The 15,971-nt window shown below is 48.6% G+C and overlaps 1 protein-coding gene across 1 annotated transcript; it reads left to right on the forward strand.

The window, feature by feature from the left end:
• The first annotated feature begins 780 nt into the window (after nt 1-780).
• Nucleotides 781-15,402, forward strand: CHORDC1 (cysteine and histidine rich domain containing 1). The gene is made up of 11 exons (XM_075266220.1): nt 781-926; nt 3,445-3,494; nt 3,587-3,643; nt 3,804-3,964; nt 5,157-5,260; nt 7,231-7,289; nt 7,691-7,761; nt 8,823-8,928; nt 9,017-9,136; nt 13,354-13,416; nt 14,207-15,402. Exons 1-11 carry the CDS (start codon nt 863-865, stop codon nt 14,360-14,362), a joined length of 1,011 nt encoding a protein of 336 aa, XP_075122321.1. The 5' UTR covers nt 781-862; the 3' UTR covers nt 14,363-15,402.
• Nucleotides 15,403-15,971: the final 569 nt, after the last annotated feature.

Genomic DNA, 15,971 nt, shown 5'->3' on the forward strand with positions numbered 1-15,971 from the left:
CTATTCCGACGTGGTAATTAAAAATGTTGCTTTAGTGGTAGAATCCCTTTAAGGGCTCGTTCACACGGGGAAAGAGGGGGCGGATTTTGGCGCAGAAAGCACCTTAAACCCCGCCCCCTCACAATAGAGGTCTATGTAGACGGCCGGCGATCTTTTTTCCACTAGTGGTTTGTTCCCGTTTGCGGAAAAAAGAAGCGAGCTGCCCTTTCTGGAGGGGGACACCGCAGCGGAAATCGCCACGGCGCCTCCAGACAATCCCTTCGGACTAGGCTTATTCATTAGGACCTACTTCGGAGCGGGAGGACGCGACTGTCGCATTTTAGTCCTGATTCTGACACGCTTCCTGCATCAAAATCAGGACCAAAATACGCGGCCACTGGCCCCGTGTGAACTAGCCCTTACTAGGCCTCAGCCCACTACTGGTCCTGTTTTTACACGCATATACTAGACCGTCTTCGCCCCTATTCACACGTTCAGGATGTGACGCCTATTTTACGTAGGGCAATGCAGCAAAGCATGACAATGGTGGTTTTCGCCTTGGAGTAACTGTACATGGTTTATTTCCACTGCACAGCTTCCATAATCCGCACACACTGAGGTATAGTTCACACACACGCTGCGCTTGTCAGAGACGCACTTCACAACTGAGTACTGCGCATGCGTGATTATCCGTCGGCTGCGGCTGTGATGCGAGCATGCGCATTGGCTCCCGGTCCCTGACGTGCGCATGCGCGGAAGGTTCGCGAAAGTTCCCGAGTGTTAGCCGGCGTTTTCCGGAAGGAGCGTGAGCAGTGTGTACCCGGGCTGAGAGAGGACGTCCTGCCGCTGCGGTTCCTGTCCTGCTGCTGCTTCCTCCGCCGCCATGTCCATGCTGTGCTATAACCGGGGCTGCGGACAGCGCTATGAGGCCGAGAGCAACACCGACGGTGAGCCCTGCTGTCCGGTGCTGTGCACACTGTGCGGCCCGGGTGCGGCATGTATGCTACAGGGTGTATATAGAGGCCTGGTCACACTGTATATGACAGGGGCTGCACTGCTGACTATGGGGAGCCTCAGCTATATATATTTATATATATATATATATATATATATATATATATATACTGCAGTATATAGGGGAGGGGGGTGTATCTGGTATTACAGACATGGGGAGGTCACATTATATATAATATTGCAGTATGATTTATTTATTTTTTGCTTCCCTTTAATGTCTGGCCTTAAAGGGAATGTGTAAAAAGCAGCGGATTGTCCCCCCCTCCATGTGTTTAAAGGGGTTGTTAAGGCAAATAACATTTACCTTCTATGCCCAGGGTTAGGGGTCTAGTCACTGGGGCCCCACCGATCATGAGAATGGGGGACGGCGGTCATCTCTGCCATAGCACCAGTCAGACCGGGGACAGCAGGTCTCTTTGCTTGCAGTGGGTCGGGGGCCAAGCAGACCCCGGAGTGGGTTGTGCAGGACTTCTGTATTGGTCCTCAGTGCGGATCTGACACCTGCACCTGCGAGGGTGTTGGACCCCACAGATCTAATATTGATGGCCTATCCTAATGTCAGAGAAGCGGGATAACCCCTCCCGTCCGATTTTCTGAAGTTTGGAGTGCCGGAATTTACCTTTTACGTTCTTATTTAGGAGCACCAGGTGAGAGCGCCAACACTGCGTCCTCTCCAACTAGCTGATCTGTGGGGGTCCTGGGTGTCAGACCTCTGCTGATCACAGATTGATGACTTGGGGCCGTCAGTATGTCAAGTCCCTTTGGAGGCTGTTCACACAGAGGGATTTGGTTGGATTTCGCCTCATAGGGAATGGTCACACCTAAGAATTTGACGTAGAATTTGGACAAGAGCGCCGCTGTATCTCAAGCTAATCTCATGTGTCCCCTATTGATGGTCAGTCCTAAGGGACAATTCACTGACCCGTGTTAATGAGGTTGTCCAGGCCCTGAAGGTAATTGGGACCGATGACCTATCTACAGCCTAGGTGATCAGGATCGGATCGGTCAGGGTCCGACACTCAGACCCCCGTATCCAACAGCTGCCATAAGCCATACACTGGGTATACAGCCGGAAACCGCTCTGCCCCTATTCAATGGGAGAAGGGCTGCAGACTCAGACACCATCGCTACAGTATATGGAGCTCCATACGCAGCTTCTGGTCCGTACTGTGTAGTGCTGGCTCCTGCTCCTATACAAGTGAATAGCAGAGCTGCTACTGCCTGTATACTTAAAGGGATCCTATCATTAAAATCTTTTTTTTTTTTGTGGATAAGACGTCGGAGTAGTCTTTAGAAAGGATATTCGTCTCTTACCTGTAGACGTTGTCTCCGCTGCGCCGTTCCTTAGAAATACCGTTTTTTTACTGGTATGCAAATGAGTTCTCTCACAGCGATGAGGGCGTCCCCACTGCTGCCAGAGAAGTGTCTCCAGCGCCGCCTCCTTCTTCGTCCGCAGCATGATCTTCAATGTCTTCTTCCGGCGCAGGCTCGTAACTTCTAGGCCTCGGGCAGAGCAGACTGCGCAGGTAACGGGAAAATGGCCACTTGCACAGTATTGTTAGCGGCCATTTTCCTATGGCCTTTGTGCCTGCACAGTCTGCTCTGCTAGGTTACAAGCCTGCTCCGGAAGAAGACATTGAACATGACCCGGTGGGTGAAGAAGGAGGCGGCACTTGGAGACACTTCTCTGGCAGCGGTGGGGACGCCCTCATCGCTGTTTGAGCACTGGGGCCCGCCCCCATCGCTGCGAGAGAACTGATTTGCATACCGGTAAAAATGGTATCTCTAAAGAGAAGAGACGAATAACCTTTCTAAAGACTATTCCGATGTGTGATCGCCAAAAAAAAAGGTTTTAATGGTAGAATCCCTTTAAAGGGATCCTATCATTGGTTACCCTTTTTCTCTGCCTACCATGTAGGAATCACCTAGTCTTCTCCTACCTTTAGATCTTCTCTGCGCCGCCGTTCGGTAACAATCCCGGTTTCCGTCAGTATGCAAATGAGTTCTCTCGCAGCACTGGTGGCGTCCCCAATGCTGCGAGAGAGATCTCCTGCGCCGCCTCCATCTTCTTCTGGAACGGCCTCTCCCTGCGTCTTCTTCCGTCCGTTGATTTGGTGGCAGAATCCACCCCAAAAGCCACGTCAGATTCCTATGTGTGAACAACCCCTTACAAATCTGCTCCAGGTACTCACCCCCCACAACGCCTCTTATCTGGAGCATGTCCTTACGTTGGCGGCACATTTTTCACATGTGCCACCAATTTAAAGACATGTAATTTAATCCTTCCATTTAACCCCTTAGATGCTGTAGCTAATGGCAAACAAAGCCCCTGTAGGTGTCGGTCACATTGGCAGTCACATGGGATACATTGGCGGTATATATCCAATCCAGGACCCTGTCGTTGTATCTGCAGTCTTTCCTTATGTCTCATGACGTGTCCTTGTTTTGTAGGTTCGTGCACCTATCACCCGGGGGTCCCCGTCTTCCACGACGCTCTGAAGGTACGTGTGATGCTCCTGTTATGCCAGCGCTTATGTCGGATTATTATGGCGTGCGGCCGTGCTGTAACTTGTCTCTGCTTTGTTGTGTTCAGGGCTGGTCGTGTTGCAAGAGGCGGACGACAGATTTCTCAGATTTCCTCAGCATCGCGGTACGTGTCTCCTGTTGATATTCCATGAAATAACTTTGTTTTCTCAGATCCATAAACCCGAGCAGGTCTTCACAAGTTCTCCTAGATGTGCACATACAATGCTAGGTCGCTGCTCCCTCTCTGAGCGCCTTGTGATCCTCCCGCTTTGTTTTTGGCGCAGGGCTGCACGAAGGGTTTGCATAGCAATGAGAAGCCCCCGGAACCTGTGAAGCCCGAGGTGAAGACCACGTCGGAGAAGAAAGAGCTGGCCGAACTGAAGCCAAAGTTTAATGAACACATCATCCAAGCACCAAAGCCTATAGAATGCATAAAGAGGCCCAGGTGAGAGGGCTAGGGGCAGAGGTCACACCACGTAAGACGAGTTTTCAGCCTGACCTTTAGTCGGGAGAGGGACTTTGTTATTATCTATGATCCTCCCAGCGACATACTGTCCCATAGTGACTATAGTACAGGACAGTATGGCGCTGGGAGGCCGGGACTCCTGACATCATAGATAACTGTACTGCCAAGCCAAACACTCGGGTGACAAGCGATCCTGTGAATCTGCTACAAGTATTAGGATCCCTTATCAGTCCGGCAGGGGGCGACATACAAAGGGTTCAGTGCAGGGAGAATAAAGGCCATGTGAGTATCTTGAAGGCTTCACACACCGCAGTCTTCAAGGGGTTGTCCCAAGAGTTAAACTTGTCGCCTAGGCATAGGATGGAGGGATATAAGTGTCTGATCAGTGCAGGGGTCAGACCATTGATTTGGAGGAGGAGGCCAGCCATTTCCTTGCCATATCTGTAGCATAGGTCAGGAACATCAGATCGGGAGGGAGGGGGATCTGCCTCCCAGCACCTACACTGATCAGTGTTCTGAGGAAACCACAGCTCTTACACGAGCACTGTAGCCTCTTTACTGTTCAGCACAGTGCCCGCGCCATACTTGGTATTGTAGCTCAGTCCCATTCACTTAAATAGGACTAAGCTTCAAACAGACCATGTGACCGATGGACAGAACGCCACTGCCACGTTGAATAGGTGATCTCTGGTGTTGTCGGGTCGGACCCCCAGTCGTCTGATATTCATCACTTATCTTAAGAATAGGTCATCAGTATTTAGCACTGGAAACCCATATAAAGCACACCTAACCTTAATCGTTCAGGATCCCCCACCTTGGCCATTAGAGGACTCGTTTTGTATCAGTTTTCTCCTTTGCAGGCTCCATCTCTAATTCTCAGTTGTCCCTGCACTGGTAGATGGAGTCTGGCTGCTATGATGTCTCCAGTAGACAGCACAGGGAGGATTTCTGTTCTGTGACTTGCTCTCCATAGACTTCTCTGGGCTGCTGTTGGACTGACAGATTCAGGATAGAGCAGATGAAGGGAAAGTTCTTTTGTTCCCTTCTACTATTGGTTTATGTTATGTTTGACCCTCTAAATCTTGGAACGACCCTTGTAAGAGACGATGGAGTCGCTGAGTGTATCTGATAGGTCACCGGCACCTAATCCCATCTTCTGTGTGCGTTTTAGTGCCGACGAGCCATTGACTCGGTTACAGCTGAAAGTGTCGGCGTCTCTGCAGCAAGCGCTGGATAAGCTGAAGCTCTGCACCGAGATCAACCAGACCATAGCAGGTAATTCACACTTGTCTTATTCGTCACATTTAACTCTTTCCCGACATCTGCCATAATAGTACTGCGCATGCCGGGTGTGTAACTGTGGCGACCGCCCGCCATAGCCGCCGGGTGTCTACTGCTTTGCGCAGTAGACAACCGGCGCTAATGTCTCCGATCGGTCCCTGGACCGATCAGAGGCATTAACTCCTCTGGCGCCGCGGTCAAAGGGGCGCCGCCATTTTGCCAGTAAAGGCTCCCGGCCAGTCTGCATTCACTTTCTTTTGCAGGCTGGTTTATGCAGCCTGCAAAAGAAATGATGATTTTTTGCAATGCATTGAATTAGTGATCAGACCCCCCTGGGGTTCAAGACTCCTAGGGGATCTAATAAATGCAAAAAAAAAATGTAAAAAAAAATATAAAATTTTTTAAAAAGTATTAAAAATTCAAATCACCCCCCTTTCGATAGAACACATATAAAAGTAGTTAAATACTGTGAACACATACATATTAGGTCTCCCTGTGTCCGAAATCGCCCGCTCTACAAATATATAAAAATATTTTTCCTGTACGGTAAACGCCATAGCGAGAAAAATTGTCAAAAGTACCAAACCGCCGTTTTTTTTCACTGTTTTGATTCTGATAAAAATTTGAATAAAAAGTGATGAAAGCAAAAGCAATTCCTGAAAATGGCAGAACTACAAAGTACACCCGGCCCCGCAAAAAAAGACGCCCTATACATCCCCGTACACGCAGGTATAAAAAAGTTACGGCTGTCGGAATATGGCGACTTTCAGAAAAAATTTTTTTAACACAGTTTTGGATTTTTTTTAAGGGGTTAAAATGTAAATAAAACCATATAAATTTGGTATCCCCGGAATCATAACGAAACACAGAATACATGGGACAGGTCATTTTGGCCGCACAGTGAACGCCGTAAAACCAAAGCCCATAAGAAAGTCGCAGAAATGCATTTTTTCTTCAAATCCACCCCATTCTGAATTTTTTTCCTGCTTCCCAGGACATTATATAGAATAAATAATGGTGGCATCATGAAGAAAAATTTGTCCCACAAAGATTAAGACCTCGTATGGCTCTGGGAGCGGAGAAATAAAAAAGTTATGGGGTTTAGAAGGAGGGGAGTCCAAAACGAAAATCAAAAAATGTCATCGGCGGGAAGGGGTTAAAGACACGTCCTCTGGCAGCGGCACTATTATACACCACTAGGAAGCCGTCATCTTTGCCAGCATGCACCCAGGCGCCGTTACTTTCGGCACTTTCGCTGTCAGAAGGCCAGACCTTATAGCCTAGCGTCATTGCGGGTGGTGAGGAACAGGTGAACAGTGTGTCTTTAACAGAGCTGAGCTGCAATTCCACATACAACCTATGGACAGGTGTGGCGCTGTTTTTTTTTTAAAAAGGAAGCAGCCCATGTTGTCCTAATCCTGTACAACCCTTTAAAGGTCTGCGTTGAAGAGCGACACCCTCGCCCCCGTTACACCAGTAGTACATTATGTGCTTATTTGTGTTACCTGATAGCGCCGGGCCAATGACCGTGATGATAATGCGTCTATAAAAAGCAACACGGTCCGAGGAAGATTAGGAAAAAGAAATTCCTTCCGAGTGCTCGGCAGCTTTGACTATTGACGTGAGCGGAGTGGACGCTATCAGGACAAATTCGCATTGTACATTGGATGGCAGCAGCGGTCAGGGCAGACACAAGTATCCTCTCCGGTTATCTTGTGTCGCTCGTTTCCCATAATGTGACCGATCTGATCAGTAATAGACCTTGTCCTGTATTGCGCAGGTTTTGTGGATTTTTATAATACAGGTGTATGAGGTATCTGTGAGAACCCGAAGGGAAAGGTCCTGGTGTGTCACATGACCCTGCAACTCCATATTAGTAATTAGATTTTATTAGATTTTGTAGGATTTGTGTGTTCGTGTTACAACTAACTTCAGTCACGTTTCTTCTTCTCGGTGCCCTGTAGATGAGGACACGGGGGAAATCAAAATCGGAACCTCCTGTAAAAATGGCGGCTGTACAAAGGTAAGGTCAGGTGTCCTTTTCATCCTTAGATGAAGCCGTTAAAGGGGTTTTGTGGCCCCCAAATTGATTTTCCTTACGGATATCTACCTATGACCCATGGGGGTCCGACATAATAGCAGAGAACGGAGGAATACGTGAAAGTGAGAGCAGGCAGATGCATCCTGGGAAATGTAGTTTGTCCACAGAGTCACTGCATGTAAATAAGTCCTATAAGGGGCGGCAAGGAACATAAAGCCAAACCAAGGGGATAGTGAGGGTGTATTTGCAGATCATTTTGGGAGGCAGGATAAACCCCTTTTAATCTGCCATAGGGTAAGGGGGTGACGCCAGCGTTACAAGGACACCTGATGGGCATCTAGTTCTGTCCCGGCCTTCATGTGTTTCTATGTTTTTCTCCGTAGACTTTTGCAGGACCGCAGAGCAATGAAGAAGTTTGTCAGTATCACAGCGGGGTGCCCATCTTCCATGAAGGGTACGTAGGACGTCTTGATGAATGTTGAGACCCCACCAAATCCCTGGCGGTGGAAGTACTGCCATTTGTTTCAGTACCTGGCCGCCAAAACTGAGTTGTCAGATATTTAGTGAATAATTGTAACCACATGGATGTTTCTATGGAGAACCTCTTCCCTGAAACACCTAGAAAACAAGCATGGGGTGTCCAGTTGCTTAAAGGGGTACCGGACCCCTGGTTCATGTCTGTGTTTGGTAATCCATTCGGAGAGTCCCCTCAAACAGACTACTGAATGCATTGGCAAGCGCTGTGCAGTGAAAGCACACGGACCCTATAGACTATAACGGGGTCCTTGTGCTTGCTGCACAGTCTCTGCACAAGTCACACGGACAGAAAAGTAGATTGTGAAGTACTTTCCTGTCCGCATATTTCCTGTGGAGATCTTATAGACTACGGGGTCCGTGTGCTTTCACTGCACACCGCTTGCAAAGGGCATGGGACTGCAAATATAGGACAAGTACATGCAGGCATGATGTGGCAAAAAGGATGAGCAACCTATGAGCACTGTCAGGAAAGCTGTTGCTGTCTGTGAATAATCACACGAGCAGCCAGAAGTAGATACAAGTACAGAGATTTGTCTAAAATGGTGTGCAGAATGTTCTGTCCAGTGCACAGAGCAACAGTCTGCAGATGTGAGGAAAACAGCGCCCCCTATCTGCGTTCACTGTGTGCAAAGACCGCTCCCTCCTCCTTCCACTCACTGTAAAGACGTCTTAAAGAGGAACTTTCACATCCTCATAGATGTGCGGTATACACCACCTTGTATATGTGCGGTATACACCACCTTGTATATGTGCGGTATACACCACCTTGTATATGTGCGGTATACACCACCTTGTATATGTGCGGTATACACCACCTTGTACCTGCATTGGAAAATGAATCCCCCACTTCTGAAAGTATATAAAGGGGGGGGGGGGGGGGGGGGGCAGCAGAAAAATTCTGTTCAATTGCAAACTTTTTACATTAATTCATGAATATTTTTGGCCCATTTCAGTTCTTTTCTGCCTTTCTCTTATTAGAATGAAATACTGGAGCTGCTGCAAGAGGAAAACCTCCGACTTCAACACGTTTTTGTCGCAGGAAGGATGTTTTAAGGGAACACATTTGTGGATTAAGAAAGATGATGTAAGTCTAAAGTGACATTGACAAATCCCGTCTTGTCTTTGCTCCGTCATGGCGCTGTTTGCCTGACGTGTAGGATTCTGTTTTGCAGGGTAAGAAGGTCGTCCCCTGCAGACACGACTGGCACCAGACCGGGAGCGGAGTCACCATATCCATCTATGCAAAGAACTCCATCCCGGACCTGAGCTACGTAGAGGCGAACAGCACCGTGGTGAGTAGGAGTGTACGCACGGCCCTGCTGTTTAACCCTATGAATTCTGTGATCCGAAAGTGACTGGGGGGGTGAACCCCACCAAGGTGATAAAGCCTGCAATGCGATGGGCCCTTACCTTGTATGGACTGTAGCCATAGATGGATGTCACGACTGTTTGACCATATCCCTTGTTGCTCCAGGGGTCGTATTGAGCGGTCTGAACTTTTCGCTACTAAGTATAGCGCTCTATAGTGGCTGTGCTTGGTAGTGCAGCTTCATTTGAACGGGACTGAGCAATTTGCCATATGACTAATGGATGTTTAGGGCAAGTGGAGCAGTATCACAGTTCTGGACAACCCCTTTAAGACACACTATTAGTACACTGGATAAATTAAATACACAAGGAGCGCCCCCTAAGGAAGAAAGGTGTCATTGCCCTATTAATGTGCACAAGGTGTGCAATGAGTAGTGCAGGGGTCAGCAACTTTCTGCACTTCCAACTCCCATCATGCTCCATTCACTTCTATGGAAGAGCCACGAACAGCGATACAATTAGGCATGGCGGAGGGCTGGACAGGTCTGTGAATAGCTACAGCACCATCCTGAACCCTCCATAGCCAGCAGTAGGGCGAAGGATGAAACTGAAGATGTCCTATAAGAAGAGTTACCCCTGTCTGGTGTCATTGCTGGCCTGCACTTGTGGGGTGCTCTGCTGGACACTGGAACACACAGACCAGTTACCGTATTTTTCGGACTATAAGACGCACCTAGGTTTTAGAGGAGGAAAATAGGGAAAAAAAATTTTGAAGCAAAAAATGGTAAAATATTTAATATATGGGAGTTGTAGTTTTGCAACAGCTGCAAGGCCACATTGACAGGTGACCCTGCAGCTGTACGGGGACACATAGAGTGTTTTTTTTGGGTTTTTTTGCGGGGCCAGATGTACTTTTTAGTTACACCATTTTGGGGAATGTCTATTGCAGCGGTTCTCAACCTCTGAGTCGTGACCCCGGCGGGACCAAAACACAGGGGTCGCCTAAAGCCATCGGAAAATACATTATTTCCAATGGCTTTAGCCGCTGAGAAGCCGCGCTGCCTTTGCATCAGGGTAGATCCTAGTGGGGTGAAGGACCTGTGATGACGTCCTGACCATGTGATCGGACTCTGGTGTGGGCGGAGCTACTCAGTACAGTGTCGAGTTACACAGGAAGGGAAGGCTGCAGTGAGTGGAGACTGGAAGGTAAGATGGAGAGAAGAGACTGCAAGTGTAAGCAAGAGGTGGGAAGGGGATGCAAGCAGTGTGTGAGTATGATAGGAGGGGTTCAGGCTGTGTGTGAGCAAGATGGGGGTGTTTCAGGCTGTGTGTCAGCATAATAGTGGGGTTCAGGCTGTGTGTGAGCAAGATAGGGGACATGAATCTGGGAACAGAGATGGAGGGACATGAATCTGGGGACAGAGATGGGGGACATGAATCTGGGGACAGAGATGGGGGACATGAATCTGGGGACAGAGATGGGGGACATGAATCTGGGGACAGAGATGGGGGACATGAATCTGGGGACAGAGATGGGGGACATGAATCTGGGGGCAGAGATGAGGGGACATGAATCTGGGGGCAGAGATGAGGGGACATGAATCTGGGGGCAGAGATGGAGGGGACATGAATCTGGGGGCAGAGATGGGGGACATGAATCTGGGGGCAGAGATGGGGGACATGAATCTGGGGGCAGAGATAGAGGGACATGAATCTGGGGGCAGAGATGGAGGGACATGAATCTGGGGGCAGAGATGGAGGGACATGAATCTGGGGGCAGAGATGGAGGGACATGAATCTGGGGGCAGAGATGGAGGGGACATGAATCTGGGGGCAGAGATGGAGGGACATGAATCTGGGGGCAGAGATGGAGGGACATGAATCTGGGGGCAGAGATGGAGGGACATGAATCTGGGGGCAGAGATGGAGGGGACATGAATCTGGGGGCAGAGATAGAGGGACATGAATCTGGGGGCAGAGATGGAGGGACATGAATCTGGGGGCAGAGATGGAGGGGACATGAATCTGGGGGCAGAGATGGGGGACATGAATCTGGGGGCAGAGATGGAGGGACATGAATCTGGGGGCAGAGATGGAGGGACATGAATCTGGGGGCAGAGATGAAGGGACATGAATCTGGGGGCAGAGATGGGGGACATGAATCTGGGGGCAGAGATGGGGGACATGAATCTGGGGGCAGAGATGGGGGACATGAATCTGGGGGCAGAGATGGAGGGACATGAATCTGGGGGCAGAGTTGGAGGGGACATGAATCTGGGGACAGAGATGGGGGACATGATTCTGAGGACAGAGATGGGGGGGACATGAATCTGGGGGCAGAGATGGAGGGGACATGAATCTGGGGGCAGAGATGAAGGGACATGAATCTGGGGGCAGAGATGGGGGACATGAATCTGGGGACAGAGATGGGGGACATGAATCTGGGGACAGAGATGGGGGACATGAATCTGGGGACAGAGATGGGGGGACATGAAACGGGGCAGATGAAGGGTGTATATGAAACTGGGGTAGAGATAGGGGGGGGACATATAATTTACGGGTGACTAGGAGGATTATACTGTGTGGGAGCACGGGAAAAATGAATGAGAATGGGCGGAGTCAACATAAAAGTGGGCAGAGCCATTTTATCCCTCTTTCTACTTTTCAAAAGTTGGGAGGTATGGGTTGTAGCAAAATTAAGGCCCGTTCACACAGGTACAGAGGGGGCAGATTATGGTGCGAAATCCACGTCATAATCCTCCCTCTCACAATGGAGGTCTATTTAGACCGCCAGGCTTGTTTTTTGTGTGAGCGGCATGCTGACGCTGACGGAAAAAAAAAAGTGGGCTGCTCTTTCTTCAGGTGGATTCCACAGCTCGGTGACCCGTGGCATCCGCCTGGCGGTAACAACCTCCCGAGTCGTCCCATTAATTTGAGCCGACTCCAGGGGGGAAGCCGCGACAGTCGTGGCAGCGTGTTTTGACCCGAGAGTGACGCGGCTCCCCGCGTTACTCTCAGTGCCTAAATCCGCTATAGATCCGGTATACCGCCCCGTGTGTGAACTAGCCCTTACAGTTATGAAGTAGCCACCAAAATTATTTTTTGGTTTGGGGTCAGTGCAACATGAGGAACTGTATTGCGGGGTCACGGCATTAGAAAGGTTGAGAACCACTGCCCTATTGCTTAGATCACCTTTTATTGAAAGAAAAAAACCCGGTGTTTTGGCACTTTTGATTTTGACGTTCACCGTACAGGAAAACTATTAGTAGACCGGGCATTTTCGGACACAGGGATACCTAATGTGTATGTGTTTGACATATGATTTTCTACTTTTATATATATTCTAGGGAAATGAATGATTTAGAACTTTTATTCATTTCATTTTTTTATTATATATTTTTAAAGCTTTTTTTTTTTTTTTTTTTTTTTTTTTTTTTAACTATTTTATTTCCTCCCCCCGGGGGCTTGAACCTGCAGTCATTTGATTGCAAGCCCTATAGACGGCAATACAACTGTATTGCCGTCTATGGGACATTCTGTATATTACTATTATGGCTGGTCATAGACTAGCCGCAATGGTAATATAGCAATCACAGGCCTGGGAGCCCTCAGTAGGCTGCCGGCTGTCACCGGAACAGGTCGGCTCCTGCGATATCGCCACGCAGGAGCCGGCCTGCAACTTTACAGGGGGAGAAGGGCCAACCAATACAGACATGGCATTCGCTGTACTAGAGAGGCGGATGCCGGCGAGGGATAGACGCCAGCATATGTGCCGGGGCCTGAGACATCGCTACGCTCCTGCCCTGCAGGAAGCCAGCAGCGGCAGGAGCGATGATGATATTCCCGGCGGGGGGACGGAGGAGCGGAATAGCATTTCCACTGCTGGTTTCCTGCAGGGCAGGAGCGTAGCGATGTCTCAGGCCCCGGCACCTGTGCCGGCGTCTATCCCTCGCCGGCATCCGCCTCTCTATTACAGCAAATGCCGGACTATAAGACGCACCCTTCTTTTCCCCCAAATTTGGGGGGGAAAAAAGTGCGTCATAGTCCAAAAAATACGATATTTTGGGGGGTACTGTAGTGCTTAATTTCCCATGTGGCAGTGTTGTAGGGGTGGGTTACTGGGTGTCCTAGCAGAGGTTCAGTCCAAAGCGAACAACCCCCACTTACCGTGTTACTCAGAGGTCTTATCGTTTACTTCTAGGTTAATATACAGATCGTCTTTGATGGCGAGAAGGAATTTCAGCAGAACCTGCAGCTGTGGGGGGTAAGTGTGTCCCGTGCATGGGACTTGGTCTTTTATGATGATGTAGGTAAATCTTTAACCCATCCCCGACAACTGATTTTCATTCTCGACACATGCTCACTACTCCCGTGTCTTAAAAGTCAGGAGCAATTGTGCGCATGCGCAGATAATGAAAATCTCAGCACAGCCATAAGAATACATGGACAGGCAAGATTTCGGCATCTCTCCCTGGCCCTGTACTTCTCCCATTAATGGCGACACTGCGACCAATCAATATAAAGGGGGCGTGAGCTATAGATTCCCTTTAAATATGGCGACTGCTCAAGAGCTGAGCATCTGCTGGGTTTCTGCTGTATTATACAGCGGAGAACCGGCGGCAATGAATGACTTCCCCCTCCTTGCACCCTCTTCCCGCACCTCAGTCACCTCGTTTTCCCGTGGATCTATCCTGTGGTCATCGGTATAAAAAACAAGTTTGGGGTAGGAAAACTCCTTTAAAAGCCGGAAGCCAGGGTTTGAAGATCAGTCTGTGTGATTCGTCAGGATCCAGGTTCCGCCCACATGACTCTTCAGTAGTAATTAGCCTATAGCCCATATTATAAGACCGGACATTTTAATCTAATTTGTCTCATAATTGAGAAATCTATAAAGAGATCATCTCTCCATGTCCCTACATTTGGTTGTAAGACAATTGGCTGCAGCAGGAGCCTCCCCCCATCATCAGTTAAGCCCCACCCACCCGATGTCTCTCTTATTACAGATGTAGTTTATTCAGTTCTTCTATTAGCGACTCTCTTTTGCTACTTTCCAGGTTATCGACGTGCAAAAAAGTTACGTGAACCTGACCGCGACCAAGGTGGAGATTTTCATGAAGAAGGCGGAGCCGATGACATGGGCCCGGCTTGATCTACCTCGACCCGCCCCGCCCCAACCCACACAAGCAAACAGCCTAGAGGCCCAGGAATGACCCTGAGCGCACCGCACGTCCCGCCTATTAGTTCTAGTCATTTCAAGTGATTTATTCCAAGAAGAGACTTGTGTTCTACAGATTGTAATATTTTTATTATCCATTCCATTCACTTGTATCTGACAACCGCCCACGACCAAAAAATCTGATCGTCAGAGGGGTAGGTACTGGTGTCAAAGTAGCAACCAAGAAGGTTCCAGTTCTTAAAGGGGTTTTCCAGCCTCAAATCAATTTATTGTACGATAGGTCATCAGTATAGGGTCTGACACCCAGACCCCGCGCAGATCAGCCATTGTAGCAGACGGTACTACAATTACGGTGTAGTGGACGCGCTGTGCGTGCCGTAGCACTACTATTAAAGTAATAGGTGTGGGCTATATGTGCCGCCCACCCACTAGCCGCTTCCGACACCCAGAGGGTCTGGTTGTCAGAATCCCAACAGATCCTATTCTGATGACCTACCCCTTTAAAGGGGATGATGATATTGATTATTGCCTCTACACTACGTAGCACAGTGCCATAGGTCGTATGGTGGCTATGCTGGGTATTGCAACTGAGCCGATTTCATTAGAATGGGACTGAGCAGAAGCATGGCCACCTGACCAATGAATGTAATGTCAATGACTTGAGTTATGGAATAACCCTTTAAACGTGGAACCTGATTGGTCGCCTTGGGCAACTGCTAGTCTTACCTGTTGCACCAGTTTTACTAACCCTCTTAAACTGTATTTAAGTATCCTTCCCTAAAAACAGCGCCCCCGTTGTGTGTAGACTGTGGCAGGTATTGCAGCTCAGCCAATTTCACTGAGCTGCAGTACCGGACACAGCCTCGGGATATAAGAGGCGCTGTGTGTTCAGCCGCCCCCGGAGGATATCACGTATATATTTCTATTATGTACTGTAGCCGTTCTTCCTCACCTACGTTATTTTTTACGCAAACTTTACAACTCCTTATCTTTGGCGCAAACGATTGAATGCGGTTCAGCCTCAGAGAATGTGTAAAATTCCGTCTTTTCCTTCATCACTTAATATATTATTGTCATTTTCTTTTCTATTTTGCTGTATTATTGCCTTTTTGTCCATTGAGGCGGCAGAATCTCCGCCTCTGTATATATGGAGTGAACGCCCTTGAAGGAATATTTAAGTCAAATCTTACCTTTCCAAGTAAATGGCGCGATCCCCCCTGCGGTATAAAGCAACGGCTCCTCCAAATTCTTTAGTAAATGCATGTATCTGTCATGAAAGAACAATTCCCTCTGTTACTCCTCCTGGAATTTATGAATAAGTAAACTTTCTTCCCAATCCCCTTTTTTTTTTTTAGTAGGATGTGTCCCTGTTCAGGCTAACCTGGTGACCAATCCTGTTGGTAAGATTCGGGTGTCACTTTATTCATATATTTCCAGGAGGAATAATTGAGGGACGACTCCATGTTAAGCATTGTGAGTACCGTATATACTCGAGTATAAGCCGACCCGAATATAAGCCGAGATTTTTACCGCAAAAAACTGGGAAAACTTATTGACTCGAGTATAAGCCGAGGGGGGGGGGGGATGCACCATTGCAGATAAAAAGTCTGGTCATGTGCATTGCACCTTAGTAACTCCATGGG

Source organism: Leptodactylus fuscus, chromosome 2 (genome assembly GCF_031893055.1).
Source record: "Leptodactylus fuscus isolate aLepFus1 chromosome 2, aLepFus1.hap2, whole genome shotgun sequence".
Lineage (NCBI taxonomy): Eukaryota > Metazoa > Chordata > Amphibia > Anura > Leptodactylidae > Leptodactylus > Leptodactylus fuscus.

What these genes read in the sequence shown, in the direction of transcription:
- CHORDC1 (XM_075266220.1), top strand. Translation starts at nt 863, where the DNA reads ATGTCCATGCTGTGCTATAACCGGGGCTGCGGACAGCGCTATGAGGCC. An exon ending in GTGCCCATCTTCCATGAAGG is followed by an intron (nt 7,762 to 8,822) that starts GTACGTAGGACG and finishes TTCTCTTATTAG; the next exon opens with AATGAAATACTGGAGCTGCT. An exon ending in AGAACCTGCAGCTGTGGGGG is followed by an intron (nt 13,417 to 14,206) that starts GTAAGTGTGTCC and finishes GCTACTTTCCAG; the next exon opens with GTTATCGACGTGCAAAAAAG.